General features: G+C 37.5%; 1 protein-coding gene across 2 annotated transcripts in view; it reads right to left on the bottom strand.

Annotated features, from left to right (window-relative positions):
- The window catches only part of LOC106881189 (ARL14 effector protein), a 22372-nt gene extending 6881 nt beyond the window's left edge, over positions 1-15491 (bottom strand). Inside the window, exons 1-2 of one of the 2 annotated variants that reach the window (XM_052971767.1) lie at positions 14103-14232; positions 6914-9111 (exon numbers count right to left, since the gene is read on the bottom strand). In XM_052971767.1, the coding sequence (XP_052827727.1) occupies positions 8241-8942 (702 nt within the window). In that variant the 5' untranslated portion in view covers positions 8943-9111; positions 14103-14232 and the 3' untranslated portion in view covers positions 6914-8240. Of the gene's footprint in view, positions 1-6913; positions 9112-14102 lie in introns of those variants that run through there. The other variant, XM_014931477.2, reaches the window with a different exon arrangement.
- Positions 15492-17428: the final 1937 nt, after the last annotated feature.

Genomic DNA, 17428 nt, shown 5'->3' with positions numbered 1-17428 from the left:
TATATATATATAATTTTGGTGTAAAAAAAAAATAGTCATGGCAGTATGGATAAGAAGCTCGTTCAGCCCCACTGTATGGCACCTTGGGCACACAGTGGCAAACAACTAAGCACTTTAGAGTTTATAGCATGCTCTATTGAAATAAACAAAATCTTATGCTACCTCAACTATAAAAGATAGCAAAAAATGCAACATGTTTTACATAGGCTGCAACATTTTACACATTTCTTATATTCATTAGAGCTCAGAAATATGACAGACTTGCCTAAAAGATTAATCACTGATTAACAGTCACCATCATCTTGACTATTTATTAATAGTTTATTGTATTAATATTGCTATCTACTCATCTTTGTGCCTCTTTGACATGTGTAGTATTGTAAACACTTTAGCTCCCAATGAAAAACTTCTAGTTAGTGATTAGGGTCTTTTGTTTTTTTAAAGAAAAAGAAGCTAGAATATTAAATTTGTGGTAAAGAAGTTTGTTTCTTAACCATGTGATTCAGGTTCTGTTCTACAACATGGCACCTTTGGTAAGTGTCTTAGCAAAAAGCTTACCAAAATTTTGTGAGTAGATCCAGCAGACAGTGTGTGTGTGTGTGTGTAGGAGTGCTAGTATCTCCTTGTCTAGACATTGCACAATAGTTGTCAACAAGCAACACTATCATAAAAACTTATTTGTTTCTAATCTTTCGTATAACACGTCTAACCATAGAGAAAATATCTTATTTGGGAACAAGTGAAAGTTGGTGACAAGGAGGGCATCCAGTAGTACAAAATTTACTTCAACAAATTCTATCTGATCCATCCAAACATGGAAAAGTGGGCATTAAAATAATGATGATAATGAAATATTGAACAGATCATTTTTCTCCAACTTGGCATTGTTAGGCGACTTCGATTACCTTCCTATTTTTATACTGTTTAATGATTTAAATAAACTACAAGATTTTATGCCACTACAACTATAAAAGATAAAATATTTATTCCGCATTAAGTTAACTGCCTGATGTTTATGTGTTTGTGATAAAAGATCAGCACTATTGTTGTACAGAGTGAAAGGATTGTAGTTGTGATGTTTGTGCCTTTTCTCATAAGTATTAGTAGAATAGGTGCAATACCTAAGACAAGAATCAAAGCTGACTCGCATCATATAGTTTGCCAGGAGCTTACTACCCCCATGGCAATTCTTGACAGTTATCATTATTGATGCTACCACCACCACCAATAATAATAATTATATACTATCTTATAGTATATTATTCTACTATGTACAGGAGACAACCCTAGACATGCTTTGGTCTTATTATACCTGCTCAGCAAAGCATAAACTTGTCAAAGCAGTGATCATTAACTTAACTATTTTTAATACTGATGGTGTTCCTGAATAAAAGTGCTAATTTTCTCTCAAAGTGTTGGCATAGCTGTATGGCTTAGAAATTAGCTTCACAACCATATGGTTTCATGTTCAGTCCCACAGTGCAGCACCTTGGATAAGTGTTTTGTACCCAGACAAACCAAAGTCTTGAGTGAATTTGGTAGACAGAAACATTATATGTGTGTGCGTGTGTGTTTGTTTATATTTGTGCTTTATAAATGATACTTGCTACAAGCAGTGTTGCTGCTGTTACTTCTACTGACAACAAATTTCCCACTCACTTCACACCTTCAAAGATATGTGAAATAAGAGATCCTTTACTTGAAAAACAGGCAAAGGTTAACAACAGAAATAGCATCCAACTGTTGGATGCTGAACATGTCTAACCCATGCTAGCATGGAATAGGGATGTAAAACAAATGAATACAAGTATAATATTGTACATCTATTTAGTAATTGTCTTATCGCTACTTTAACAAGTATAGAGAAATTTACACTTTACTGATGAGGTTCAGAAAGCCTGAAATAAAGCTCACACTAACTTAGCTATTATTCTTCTGCCGATGTCATCTCTACTTTTAAGTTCAAATTCAGTGCGAGTCAAATGATTCATATTCATAAAATACGAACAAATCATTATTTACTGGAGTTGACATTGCACCTACATAGAAGAGTGGTAAGTAGATATGGGAAAGCATTGAACCTTGCAGTAACTACCTTTGTTCCTTTGAGTTCAAATCCTGTTTGGGTTAACTTCACTGATCAATCCCTCTAGAAGAAAATACTCCATATAGTAACTATTACATCCCCTATGGCTACAGTAAGGATGATTGAAGAAAGCTAGGGACACAGGCAGTATTTAGATAGAGCTGCATAGAGAGAATTATAGTAGCATTAGTACTAAAAACAGAGAGAGGACATTGATTAATATTGTTTAATTTGAATTGTTCATTTATTTTTATCATTCGTTTTTACATCCATTTGTCTATGCATGCATGGGTTAGATGAATTTGTTTTTGAGGCACTGCTTTACAGTCAAATGTCCTTCCTGTTACTAATCCTTACCTGTTTTTCAAGCAAGGGATCTTTTATTCCACATGGCTTCAAAAGAGTAAAGCAAGCAGATGATGTGCTGACAAGAGAACTGACAACAACATTGCACATATGTAACAACTTTCATAGAAGTGAGCAAAATGTAAACAGACACGCACACATTTTATAGATATGTATATATGACAGTTCTCTTTCAGTTTCTGTCTACCAAATACACTCATAAGGCTTTGGGGGCTTTGGCCAACCAGGAGCTATAGTAGAAGACACCCAAAATGCTAAAGAGTGGGACTGAATCCCTAAATCAGGTTGGGAAGAGAATTTCTTACCCATACAGTCACACCTTCCTCTGTACAGAACTAATTTATTAATTTTTACTTTTTGAACTTGGAAGCATGGTCTGGTAACATTCATTCTTCATGTTGAAAATTTAGCTTGACACACAGTTAAAATGGTGTAGTTTTAAAATTTTTCAGATAAGGTACAGTTGCTGAAGTGCAGTAGTTACATTTGGTTAAGTGAGTCTGCAATATAATAAAAAAAAGTGTCTCATTTCATTTACAATGTTAGTATCCTTGGGAAATGTATATATGCCAAAACAAAATGGCATCACAGTCAGTTTTAGAAAGTAGAATGGTTACTGCTATCATGCTAAGTCATAATCCACTTTTGAACTCCTAACTCTCCTGATTTTATTTTTCATCTTGCTTATATTGCTAGGACCTTTAGTTAAGATACAAATATCAGAATTCTGTTTAGAACCTAAGTATCTTATCCCTCAAAACTTTGTATAAGAAAGCAATGAACATGACAATTTCATGATATTAAGACATATCCAGGAAGGGATATGCTTAACTGTATGTCTTGTCTGAAAACACTGCTACCATCCAAATTCAATTTGTTTTATCACAATATCTTATTAGTGTTAGGTTTCATTTTGAATAATAATAATACTTTCACACACTTTCGACCCCTTAACACCAAAGGCACCTAAGGTAGGCACCCCTCTCTTCCTCATTCCATCTGGCCTACAGGCACACAGAGTAGGCCCATTCACATGGACCATTCTTGTCACATTCACCCACCTTTCAACAAACTTACTGGGTGACAGCACCTCCTTCTCCAGCCTCACTTTCCTTTTCAGGTGGAACCTGAAAAAGTCAATGAGGCCTTTGCCGAAGAGGAAGGTACCATCTTCAACCCTTTCAATCATGTCCACCACACAACCACTTTTGCCATAGCCACCAAATAGAGAAAAGCTGCTTGTCCTTCCCAGCCAAAGGAAGGAGGCAGGGTGATCTTCACAATGGAGTTGGACGATAGCTGGATCCATCCTATACGTGAGAATAACTGTTCAACAAAGCTCCACCAAGCAGCAATGTGTGGACATTGTATGAGAGCATGCAGAACAGTTTCATTATTCCGCGTGCATCTCAGACAAGCCCGTCTGACTGCACACCTGTGCCTGTAGAGCTTATTGCGAACTGGCAGAGCCCCCCAGTAGCACTTCCAAGCCAGGGATTTCTGAAAGTTATCCACAGGCCCCAGCCCGAAAGTGCTTTGGAAGAGACCAGCCAGTTGATCCCTCCCGACGCCAGAACCTCTCTGAGAATGTCATCACTCTTGTCTGCCACTAATCCTCTATAGAACTTCAAGGTGGAACTTCCACCGACCACACTGCCTGACTGGCCAAGGGCTGTGAGCACTTGGAGACACTCTAGGTGCCAAGCACCCTGCCTTGGTCTATGCCTGATCCAGAACTGTAGACACATCAAGGAGATGAGCTATGGAAAAGCGCATTCAACAAACAGTAACCATACTTGCTTACCGTTAAGGTATTACCGGAGATGTTGCAGCCTCAGTGCATGTCTGTGCATCATCAGCCATGGCATGCCCAGTCCTCCACGCAATGAGTACTGACAGCAAATGGACTGTCTGACAAGCGGTACCTGTCCCTTCCACAGGAAGCAGAAGAGCAAGCACACTAGCCTGTTCAGCCATGAAGTGAGGCAAGAGACAACAGTCAGGCGGTAGTACATGATGGATGCAATGTACGCATTCGCCACATCCACCTGACCTTTCAAGGACAGCTTCCTCGCGGCCCATTTCTAGATGAGACTAGCCACCCTGTTTGTCATCTCACCCCAGTTCTTGTCCACTTGGAGGTCCAGACTGAACCAGATCCTGAGCAACTTAACCAGATCCTGAGCAACTTAACCAGATCCTGAGCAACTTAACCAGTCCTTCCGTCCAGCGCACCACAAAGCTGTTGGTTGGCAAGGACCTGCCTCTCCAGGGGCCAAGCTGCAGACCCACTGACTTCTGGATAATCATTGCTCCTGTCACCACTTCGTATTCCCTTAGGGTAGTGCCAACCATCTCAATTTCCGAGACGTCCGACACTATCATTGTGACTTCGTCCACATATGCCGACACAAACCTTCCACATCTTAGTTCACTTGGGATGCCCCTCAAAACATTCAGCTTCTGTAGTAATGGCTTCAATACCAGTACATAGAGAAAAGATGAGAGTGGGCATCCTCGATGGACTGAACGTGCGATGCTAAACGATTCCGACAGGTAGCTATTTACTTTGACCAACGAACAGATGTCGCTGTATATTGCAGTGATCCAACCTCTGAAAACAGGACCGAAACCAGCTACCTTAAGGACATCCTCCAAATACTGATGGTCAATCCTATTGAAAGCTTTCGATTGATCCAAATTGATCAGGGCCCCACCCATGCCAGGTTCTTTACCAACCCTCTCTATGATGTATCGCATGAAGTAGAGATTGTCGTGGATAGATTGGATGAGGATAGTGCAAGTCTGTTCATCACCCACCAGTCTGTCTACGGCAAGCGCCAACCTCTTTGCTAACACCTTGGCCAAAATTTTGTAATCTGCATTTAGCAGAGTTACAGGTCTACAGTTATCAACAATGTACTCCTTGTTCAGATCCTTTCTCAGAAGCGCCACCACATCATGGCTCACAGATCTGGGGATTTTCCTGTTCTGCTGCCAGTTGCAGAAAACACTCTGCAAAAGCTCACTGAACAAGCCTGACATATGAATATAAAGCTTGAAGGACAGACCATCCAATCCTGGAGATTTCCCCCCTTGTGCAACTAGCCAACGCGTCATATATATCTTCAACTGTTATCAGCATTTGGCAGAACTCCACATCCCTGGCTGAAAGCCACAGCAGACCATCAAGGTAAGAAGTGAGGTTCATCACCACCTCCAGACCACCATGTGCCCTGTACAGTTCAGCAAAGTGCCGCTGAAATTCCACACAAATCTGCTTGGACCCATGTAGCATGTGCCTGTCCTGACCCCTCCCCTAAAGACCGAATTGTAGTTTTATTACCATGTTGCGCCTCGGCCACCCGAGCCCATCAAACGGCTTTTGTTCCCTCCTGTTTTAGAACACGTGCCCTAGCTCTGACAATGCAACCTCCATACTTGGTGTGGAAGAATTTGTTCAGAACCAATCTCGCTGTCAGCACGTTGGTTGCTATGCCTCTACTGAGTGCCTCTTCTAATTTCCTAACTAGGTCTCCCTCTACTCTAGTCTTCTGTATCACTAGTTCTCTGCTAAATTTTACAGCTTCTACTCTAATCTCTCATTTGGGGGCTACCCACCATCGGTTGTTGACTGCACCTGTCAACTTGCTAAGTTGTTCTCCGAAAGCTCGATGCGCCGGGAAGGATGCATTCAGCTTCCAGTATCCAGGAGCCTGCTTATGAAGCCTATCTAGGTCAACCGTACAGTTCACAAACTTGTGGTCTGTATAGCTGATGAGTTCGAATTGTGGGCAACCTATGCTATCCCTATCTGCTGGCCAATAAAATATCCTATCGAGATAAGATCTGGATGACCTGATGCTGTTGCCCATGTCCACACTGGGGCATTCAGGTAATCCAGTCTCAACCTGTCAGCCAGTTGGAAACGACTGAGCAGGCTTGCACACTCCACTTTTCTATCTGCTAGCCCCACCCAATCTACACATGCATCCAAGATGGCGTTCTAGTCGCCCAATAACACTAGAAAGACCTCCAAATGTCTGAAGAAATCCGGCTGCCCGATCCAGTTGGAGCATACATAGCAACCAGTCTAAAAGTACTGCCTTTATTATCATTCATATCCAGGACCACTGACTAACCTTCTGGGTCCAGGAAGACCAACTATATCTCAAAATCCTGACCTTTTCTGAACATCACTGTCACCCCACCCCCATCCCTGGTCGACTAAGAGATGCAAAGATCTCAAAATCGTCAAAAATGGATGCTAAGGTGCATGTGTCTGCGATCCTGGTCTCACTGATGGCTATTATATCCAAATTCAGCCACCTGAAGTCATTGAGCAAGCGACCTTGCTTCCAGGACGACACCAGGCCATGTGCATTTATGCAGCCTACTCTTAGCACAGCCAAATTGGCCTAAAAGGAAGGCAAGAAAGATGAGGAGTGTTACTTACCATCTTGGTGCCATTGGAGATCAGGTGGTCCTACCTCCATTTCTTCATTGGGCTCCTTTGGGAACCCTTGTAGAAGCCTTCCATTGACCTTTACTTGAAGGATCCCTACATTGTCTGGAAAGGCATCCCTCATTGTTTGGTAAGTGTCCAAATCCATCCTCACCATCATTAAATCCTTTGACACATTGCATGTGCTAGTCCAAGATTTCCCCCCATCTTTTTCAATGTACTTCCTTCCTGATAAGAGGGCTATCAGTTTTTTGTTGGCCCTCCTTACTAACATAAAGTTAGCTGCCTGCGTCATTGCTTTTTGCTGTTCTTGTTGCATTTGTAGTGTGAGTTTCCTTTTGGGATTCTTTTCTGTCTGCAGTGGGAGTTTTGGTGTTTGTGGTGCTGCGGGAGTTGTCTGAGTGTCTGCATTTGTTGTGGGTGTATGTGTAGTTTCTTTGTTATCTTGTTTTGGTGCAGGACAAGATGTCTCACCTCTGTGACTTCTTTTCAGTTTTTTGGATTTACTCTGTTTCCCCTCATCATCACTTTTTAATGTGGTAGAACCAGTGTATGTTGCAACCTCCTCCTCTCTGTGTGGAAGTGAATTTGTGTTTTATGTGTATCTTTTTCTGCATGTTTGTTCGTGAGAGGTGGGGTTGTTGAGCTTGGTTGCAAGGAGTTGGTTTTCGTGGTTGACCTCTCCAACAGTTTTCCTGCTGGTGTTGTTGCTATGCCTCCCACTGCTGCCACCATTATTGCTATTTTTGCTGCTTTCCCTGTTGTTGGTGGTCTACAGCTGGTGCTGTATTTTTGTTTTCCCAGCCCTGGTATTGGTGTCAACGCAAGTCTACAGACACTTGTACCTTTTCGCTGAGGACAGTGTGCTTGTAGGTGTATTGCTTCACCACAAGCAAAGCAATGAGGCTTTCTGCCCTCAGTGATCAAGGGTAATTTCGTCCCGTCCTTGAGGCAGACATGGTCTGGGATGTTCTCCAAGTCTTGTGTTTTTATCCATCCCAACCCAGTCTTCTTTTTGCATCCGTTGGACTTCTAGGAGGAGAGTGTCGCTGCCCTCTGCAATCGCGCATCCCATGAGCCACCATATGTTGATACCTGGTGTTTATTCCGTGGACTCAAACTTTTATTGTTCTTCTGCCCATGTACATTATAAGCTGGTTACTTTTACAGGCTCCCACCGAATGCTTCATGGCCAGCTCTTCTGTTTTAAAAAGGACCAAAACGGTACCAAAACTTCAGTCTCTTTGAATGAATTCAACATCCTCTCTGATTGATCTCAGTGCCATCTCTGCCGAGACGCACCTATACTTTACTGTCCTCTTCTCAATTTCTACCTCCATTTTGGCTGGGATTGCGAGGGTTGCCTGGGTTTTTTTCTCTTTTTATGAGTTTGTGGGCCAGGGCTGACATCGCTTTTTTGTTGAAGATGTCTATCTCATAGTACTTTTGTTGGCATTTCGCAGCTGCTGCTGTAAATGTACTTATTCTGCTCTCCCTGTTGATGGTGGTGGTGGAATAGTTCACGTTGTTACTACTATTGTTACTTCCAAATACACCTGCCTCTTTGTTGCTGGTGTTGAAATTGGCATTGGTTGTGTTCTCATCAATGTTTTTGTTGTCGTTATTCGTTTTGTTATTGTTTTTTGTTAAGCTTCTCTGTTCCATGTTGTTGGAGTTGTTATTTTCTGTGTTGATATCAGTTATCATGGTATTTTCCACATTATTTCTGTTGGAGGAGTAGGCAGTTACAATTTTGTTGTCTATTCGACTATCGAGTGATTGTGTGTTCTCCATTGTGTTGCTTTTCTCTGTCGTAATACTTCTTTGTTCTTTGCAGTTAATTTTATCGCTGTCCATAGATTCTGTGGTGCTTTTGGATTCGTTATCAATTTTGTCCTCGAAATTATTACTAGTGTCAGTGAAAATTACATTTTCATGACTTTTCCTGCTGTCACAAACTGGTTTGTTTTGGATTAGAAAGTTACACCCCTCCACGCCACTTTTCACTTGCAAACGTGTAAACATTTCGCAAATACCAATATCTGGGCACAAGGCCCAAATGTTATTTAGTTCTTTTTTTCTGGGGACAAAGCCTATTGTCTTATACTCCCTTTTAAACAATAATATCAATGAAGACAGTAGTTTTGATAACAAAAATACCTGTCAAGCTTCCACCAATGTTCTAGCCTTCTAACTGGAAGTATAATAATAATGATAATAATAATGATGATGATGATGATGATGATGATGATGATGATGATGATGATGATGATGATGATGATGATAATAATAATAATGTTGTTGTTGTTCAAAGATCCATTTTAACACTTCTGTGTTACCTTCTGGATGAGAACTTCTGTACTGGCAGTTGGTATTACATTTTTTTTGTCATGTTTAGGAGACCCATGGAAATACTCTTTATGTGTCTGACTAGCCATCTTCAGGCTTTTGAATTTTTGACCAGTATAAAAGTCTCAGTTATAATTGTGTATTATATAAGCGTTACGTTTTGAGTTACATACTGCTATTAAGATACTGATTCTATAACTAACTTCTATTCCTTTTTGTTTTTTTTTTCTTTTCTTTTTTTGTAGTGGTAGTAGTGATATTTTAAATAAGATGCTTGTGTTTTCATATAGTGTTTTACTGTCACAATTAGATTTATAAATGTTTGTTTCTCAAACTACTTTTCTCATCTTCGATGTATTGCTGACTGAATGTATCAGTTGGTATTCTCTTGTTTTTCAGAGATTGAACCTACAGCCTTTATTTTACCAACTGGGTTTGCTGTATTGAGCAACTTGTCTTTTGTTCTGGAAGACAAGCCATTTATAGTTTATTAACAGGTTTGCTGTTTGTTGTTGATGGGAGATTTCTAATGTTCCAGCTTTTGATATTACTTTATGATTAAGTGTAATGCATATTGTATCCTGTTCAACTTAAAAGGCTTTTCAATGATCTATTCAGCTATTCAATTGCTTAGCTGCTATATATTTACTTTGTGTGATTCTTTTTTATTTTTAATAGATGTTGTGTCTGTTGTTAAAATTTATTTGCATATTATTCCTCTACTAAATTATTAAAATGTCTATTTCAGACATTAATGATCCATTTAATCCTATTAATTGCTTTGTGCAATATTACTTTTATGAAGAAAAGTCTAACACACCCTCCACCTTTATAGATATGTGAATTGTCCTGCATGTCTTCTCTAGGAAGTTAAAAGATTTAGAAATAATTTTATTCTCAATTTTACTATCCAACATAGTTTAGGTAATGACCCAGGTGAAATGACTGCTCCATTCTTAATCATAAATGTAGGAACAAGGAACAATAAATTGGTATCAATATACATTCTTTTAACCACTAAAAATTCCTATACATGCATACAAGTAGTAAGTGGTCATACAAGTACAGTTATTAAAAAAAAGCAGCAATAAAAACTAAAACAAGTTTGTTTTGAATAGCACATATCTAAATGAGAAGCTGTTCCTAATACACGCATATGCAATATTTGCTTTTAAAGTTAGTGTGCTGAAATTAATGGGGTGAATGCAGTATAGTAAAATTATTAATCTTAAAGATGTACCAAATAATCCCAATTAAAACATTTAAGAAAACTCCAGGATAAATTATTTGATAAAAAGATCTTACTTAAAAACTGAAAATTATATATTTTCTCTAAACTTATTAAAGCGCTTTATTTTAAATCAATTTCTTTTTTAATCTATATTATCTTTACAAATTACAGTCTGTCATTTAGTGCACTCTAGCCACATATCCATTATATTAACACCACATATGAGAGAGAGAGAGAGAGAGAGAGATTACATGTTTAATATCTATTGCTTCTAGCCTTCAGAGATATTATCACTCTAATAAGTTCCAGCTACATCAAACAATCATATTTTCATGGTTATTACCTACATAACTACTTGCAGCTCTAATTGCTATTTTGTGTTAACATCACCAAAGAACAACAACCATATCCACTACCAACACTTAACTATTTACAAACACCATTCACCATAACCATCTTCATTGATGCTCACCCGCCTCTGCCATCAATATGACCACCCACAACAGCAAATAACTCTTTAAAGGGTTTTTTTCCCCCTTTCAACAGCAATTTATTTTTTCTTTGAAGTTTCCACTGAAAATCATTTCCTACATGCACAATACCTTGCATCTCAAAAAAGGCATGCATTTACATCCATGATTCAACTGGTTGCTCCTATTCAAAAACTTAACTGTTGCAGGTGTTGTTGTTTAGATTCAAATCAATTTTGATTAAGCAGGCCTATGGTCAATAGCATTCTAGTCATGGCCACCCACTCTTTTTAGTGGTGTGTAGGACAAGATTATTTAATGTCTCCCTTCCTTACTTAAGATGACAGAGTGTGGTGATTTGAGGGCGATTTGCCTACTATGTCAAGTAACCAAACAGTGACACTCTCATTAGCTTATGTTGCAGATGTTTTTATAAAAGTTAAGAATTTAGGAGTGGCAGAAAGAAATTTAGATAAAAAAATAAAGCAAGTGGATACAACAAGGTGGCATAATTCACTGCTATAAACAACAGTATTGTAATGAGCCAAAAAGGTTACTCAACCTGTTACAAATAACAACTATATTTCCTCTTACAAAATGATGGAAACATCTAGTTTTAGGAATACAAAAACAATGGACGATCATGGTTGGAATGACTTTGATCATAGGCCTGTTGAATCAAAACTGATCTAGAGCTAAATAACAACAATATTATTATAAATAGACAAGTGTTTTTATTTACTGGCTTGCAGAGATTGCATTATGTCCATGAGAAAACACACCTGCTGAGCAGACTGAAAACTGGAGTTATACATTCCCTCTAGCAAACTTCAGAGGTCCATGAAAATAATAATTATGTTTTGGTCACATTAACAGAAAGCAACAAATTTAGAGTAAAAACTAATAATTGATTACATCAACCCCAATATCATCATCAACATTTAACATGTGTTTTCCTTGCTGGCATGGTTAGGATGGCTTGATAGGAACTAGCAGGGACAGGGGCTGTACCAGGTTTCATAATTTGTTTTGGCTTCATTTCTACAGCTAGATGTCCTTCCTAATGTCAAACACTTTACAGAGTATACAGGGTGTTTTTTACATGGCACCATCACCAGAGTTTTTACATGGCATCAGGAAAATCTAATAGCAACAAAACAATTTCTTTAAACAAATTTTTTGATAATTTTAACCTCATAGTTACGAGTTTTCCTACTGTAATATCCAGGTAATGACATGCTGCTCTGCATCAAAAGATGAATTGCTAAACCTATCCTAATAGGATCCAGATCACATATCAAACCAGAATGGTTCCATCAAAAACATAGATGTGGAGTAAAATGGGAGTCAAAACCCATGACAGTGTTAAGCTGTTAAACACTCTAAACCAGTAATTGTGTTAAACTGGGTGGTGTGTTAGACCAACCTTTCTTTTCTATGACATCACATTGTGAACAACATCAAGTGACTTCCACAACAAGCACTATCTGATGTCATGGAGTTTTCATGTAAAAATAGAAATGTAGTTTCAAGTTCTCTTTCTACAGATTTTTTTTAAAAACAAAACACTATCTTGTCAGTGGGATACAAATTTGACACATCTACCTGGGTACTAAGAGCAAAGAGCTGGGACAAACACAACAAAGCATTTTTCCTTTTGCTCTAACAATTCTATCAACCCATTGCCAAAGACTTGCATTATATTTCATTGACCTTTATCACAGACAGAATTAGTTCATTAAAAAGCTGTCTGAAGAACTGAAGACAAGTGTGAGAATGCATTAAAAGATGCATCTTTTAATGTGTCTCACTATTCAGTCATCTCAAGTTGTACTCAAAATTCTTAGATATGTCCTCCTACTTCATCACTACTACTCTTTGTTGTGTAATGCCTCATGCCATCAAATTTTGCAAAACCATCCAACATAAATTGTGTATGGAAAAATGAATATGGATTATTAAAAATAGGAAAATAAAAATGGAGGTTAAAAAAAAGTTCTTTCCTGTGTTCATTTGAATTTAAAGGACACATCACTGAAGGTGTCAAGATATGGTTGAGAGATCATCATGAACAGAGAACATATGTTGAGAGTGTGTTACTAAAATATATACAGTAGTTTTATTTGTTTCCTATTTTACTGTAGTCTCTATATATAATCTACTGTCAGTTAAACAGATGGTACATATGATAGCTAAATATATAAAGATTTGATCACTGATTTATTATTACTACATAGTTAAAATGAATGGAAAAAATCTTTTTATTTTAACATATGTCTAGAAATAGAGAATAAAGAAGTTTTAGAACTATATGTGAATATAACTGATGTTAATTACTTTGATATTTTGGTTTGTGTAAACATGGGCAGAAAAAAAATATCTAACAGTTGTCTTGTGCTTACTGAAATGATTAAAATAGTATCAGTAATGGAGCTAATGTTGTCTTTTCCTTCCCACTACGAGTAAAATATTTCTCATTAGACTTTTGATGCTCACTGCAGTAACACTAACTTATGAAGTTAGTGTCAACACATTAACACCAACTTCAAACTATTGCTTTCTGACATATCTGAGTAAAAAAAAAAAATCTTTTCATGTCTGTTTAGTGGTTCTCATCACTATTGTGGAAAATATGGCAAAGTTTATGCTTTGCAGAGGAGGTGTAATAACGCGAAACCTGTCTAGATTTGTCTCCCCTACTTGAGCTATCACCTTTGCTTCCATGCTTAAGTATTTCTTAATTAAATTTATTTTTTAGCTTATTAGATTTAAATATGTTAACAATAACTTAATTATCATTTAGAAAGATATTTAGTCCAATGTGTTAACAAGATGTGTATTTACATGTAACTGGCAAAAGTGGCTGATGAAAATGTTTGATCTCAGCTCAATGATAACTTCTATGGTTTTTCTCGTTCTTTCTCTACTCCTATGTAACAGCCAACACATTTTGTCTTAAATTTAAGTACAAGCATATAAAGAATTCTAATAAACTTTAAAATTGTCATGACAAAGCGATCTTACAGCCATCGAGATATGGAAGAAAAGAATAAATAAAACGGAGCAGATGAATGAATTTTAAATAAGTGATTCTTCTGAAGTATATGAAAAACAATCTAGAAAGATGATACTTACAGTCTCGGAGAAATTCCGCCTTAAAAATCTTGTGTACCAATTCGTTGTTCCAGCAAAATCCAAGATCTTTTTCATTTTGGCAATAAGCCGGCCCTTTTCAATGATCATTTCACGAGTCAGCTCGTTGAGTTTACCGTCGGCATGAATACCATTTATCCACCCAGTTAATTCTCTGTCCATTTCTTGCACTTTTGTAAGCTGGCGACCGGTTTTTTTCGGAGGGGTTACTTTAACACTCGCGATCGAACTGTCTGAGGACACACTTAAAGTGTTCTCTTCTGTCTGGCACTGTTTGTCAATATCATTACTATTGGAGTGATCAGATTTCGGGGAAACAGGAACACTATGATCATTCGAACTTTTGGATATGTTATTGGTCTTATCCATCGTTGTTTTTTGTCCTTCGTCTTCAAGCATTTCAGAAACTGAGTGTCTTCGTCTTATAGTTACTTTGTCTGTTCCATTTTACAGTTTTCTTCTTTGCAAGCTTTTCGCAATCTAACCGAGGAGGCTAAAAGCCTATTTAAAAGTGATATTAGCAGTGATTCCATTGTTAATAGAAGAATGACTGAAAAATCAAAGAATGGAAAAAGTTCCGAGGCTAATTCCTTTGTTTCATCAACATTACTTGGTTACAGATTCAATTTTTCAGTTCGATCTCATTTTAGTCGCTTCATCTGTTGTCTCTAAGTATTCATTCATTGCTTCTGAGCTACTCTTTGCAAGTCGATGGCTCCTCTATTGTTCTGGCGTTTAAATACACGCAAGTAAGACAGTAGGAGCATTATAATTCTTTCGCTTGTGATTTACACAGAATCATCTATATTCGTTTAATATTTATTTTTTAAAAAAATACACACACACAGGGGATAAAAAAGACCCCAAGTATCAACGATTGTTATGGTTGGTTTGCATTAAATGAATGAATTAATGAATGAATCCGAAACAATTTTCTAGACCAGTGAGTAGACATAAATTTGTCAGTAGTAAACATTTGGCAAAATTGTAAGTTCCACTCATTTTGTTTTGATCGCTCAGAATGCATGCTGCTAAGCGAGACTTTGAAAATGGCGCTGAACAACAAAGCATATTAACTAATCATGTTAAACAAAAACTCCTGTTCTAATTCACAAAATTCAAGAAATACTAAGCAATGATTCTGTTGATAAAAATAAATATAAAAACGAAAGATAAAATAAACTCAAGTAAATCGCTCTACCTAATTCAATATTCCAAATTTGCCAACGGAAGTTCTTTAGCAAGTACGCATGCGTAGAGAGATAGGAATTCCAGAGAATGGAAGCAGACGTCAATATCTATACATTAATAGAATCTTTTAACTATATTCATATATATGTGTTATAGATGAAGAGAAAAAGAAACTATTCGATTAATTTTGATTTATTATTGGTATTAAAGTGTAAAATTTTGTGAATCGTCTTTATTTATATACAAATGTTCAGACTTCCCGATGTTCTAGTTTTATTGCACGGCTAGCCATGTGATACATTAGGCGGCGAACCAGTATAGATATGAATCATCTTCTCACTTATGAGAAAATTAATGTCTTCTTTCCAAATTTTCGCCAGTCACGAGGCAGTCGAAGCAGATATAGTAATGTGAAAAATATTGTCAGAATAAAACCATTCTGGATCGATTATTTCTGCGTTTTAGCTATGGTTGACTGGTTGAGTTAAGGCTATCGCATTTTGCTATTACTACGCAAAGGAGTCTTCATTATTTCGTTGAAGAACTATATTTTGTCTTCGAAACATATGCACTTGTACATTTTAAAGCGGCTACAAAAGCTATATTGGTTGTTATACTGACGAGGGCAACAAATCACTGACTTTATGATCATATGTAACTACTAATCATTCCTTTAAGTACAAGTGTTTTTTTTTTAATAGATTGAATGGAGTCCCTTATATTACTGTTTTCAATTTCTCTGATCCTAGAAGAATGAAAACTACAACCAAACCAAGAGAGATTTGAAAAGAGTCTGCAATGCTTAAAGTATCAACTGTGGCATAATGACTTGGCAAATTCACTTTATGATAAAGATATTGATAGTGATAGTAGTTTTGATGATGATAGCAATGATAAGGAGGATTTATTTGTTAGCACAAGTAATTTGGAACAAGTTGATCATAATTTTCCCTATAAAAAAAAAAAAAAAATTAGCAATATATTATTACTTTGACAAAAGAACATATAAATTAAGGTTTTGTGGTTAAGATAGACTTAAAGAATCTCCATACGACAGTCCAGATCAACAAGTAGCATGTACTTTACATTAATATCAGAATCACATCTGCAAGCTTATCCCTTGAACTCATGCCAATTTTGTAATGTATGAGCTTTGTAAAGGCTTGGTAGTTGTTGGGGACTTAAGTATTTTCTGACTCTGAGTTGGAAGGCAGGTCTTTGCTATGTTATAGATGTGCATTCATCAAGAGAGATCCTCAATGATGGTGAGGCCTAGCATTTGTAGTGACACTGAGGGTTCTATTTACATGTTAATGCTTAGTTAGGGATGGGCAGGGCTGGCACTACACCCTAGGAAAATTAGGTGATTATTTATTGTGCTAAAATCTGGAGGTACCACACAAATTCTGAACAAGTTAAACAAAACTTTGTAATTCAGGTAAAAACATGAAATCTCAGTAAAAGAACAGATGAAGTGAACCCTGGTAGAGATGAAAATGTGGGATAGAGTTGGGAAGATGAAAGGATCATGTGATGTTATGACTTGTCGAATAATTTGGAATGAGACATTTAAAATTTTGCCAGATAACAGATTTATTCAGTGATATGTATAATCATAAAACAACAGATTTCTGGTTTGCAAGTTAATTAAAATTTTTTGACTGCATTTTTCAGCTGACCTAAAAAAAGAGTGATGACTGGAGGAATTTGAAGAAAAAATTCTTAAAGGGAGCACACAATGCAAGACTGGGAGAAAGGGGAATACTGCAAAGGCAAGTGAATTATAGGGTTGAGAGAAGCAGGTGTATACTGTAAGGCTAGGAAAAGAGGGCTCATGTTGTAGGGCTGGAAGAAAGAGCTCATTGTAGAGCTGGGAGAAGAAAGTTCACATTGTAGGGTTGGGAGAAGAGGACTCATGTTGTAGGGTTGGGAGAAGAAGGCACATGTTGTAGGGGTGGGAGAAAAGGGCTTACATTGTAGGGCTGGGAGAAGAGGGCTCACATTTTAGGGCTTGGAGAAGAGGGCTCACATTTTAGGGCTTGGAGAAGAGGGCTCATATTTTAGGGCTTGGAGAAGAGGGCTCACATTTTAGGGCTTGGAGAAGAGGGCTCACATTG

The sequence above is a fragment of the Octopus bimaculoides genome, chromosome 11 (genome assembly GCF_001194135.2).
Source record: "Octopus bimaculoides isolate UCB-OBI-ISO-001 chromosome 11, ASM119413v2, whole genome shotgun sequence".
In the NCBI taxonomy this organism is placed as follows: Eukaryota; Metazoa; Mollusca; class Cephalopoda; order Octopoda; family Octopodidae; genus Octopus; species Octopus bimaculoides.
The sequence above is the reverse complement of the archived record's forward strand: the minus strand, read 5'-3'. Positions and strand labels throughout refer to the sequence as shown.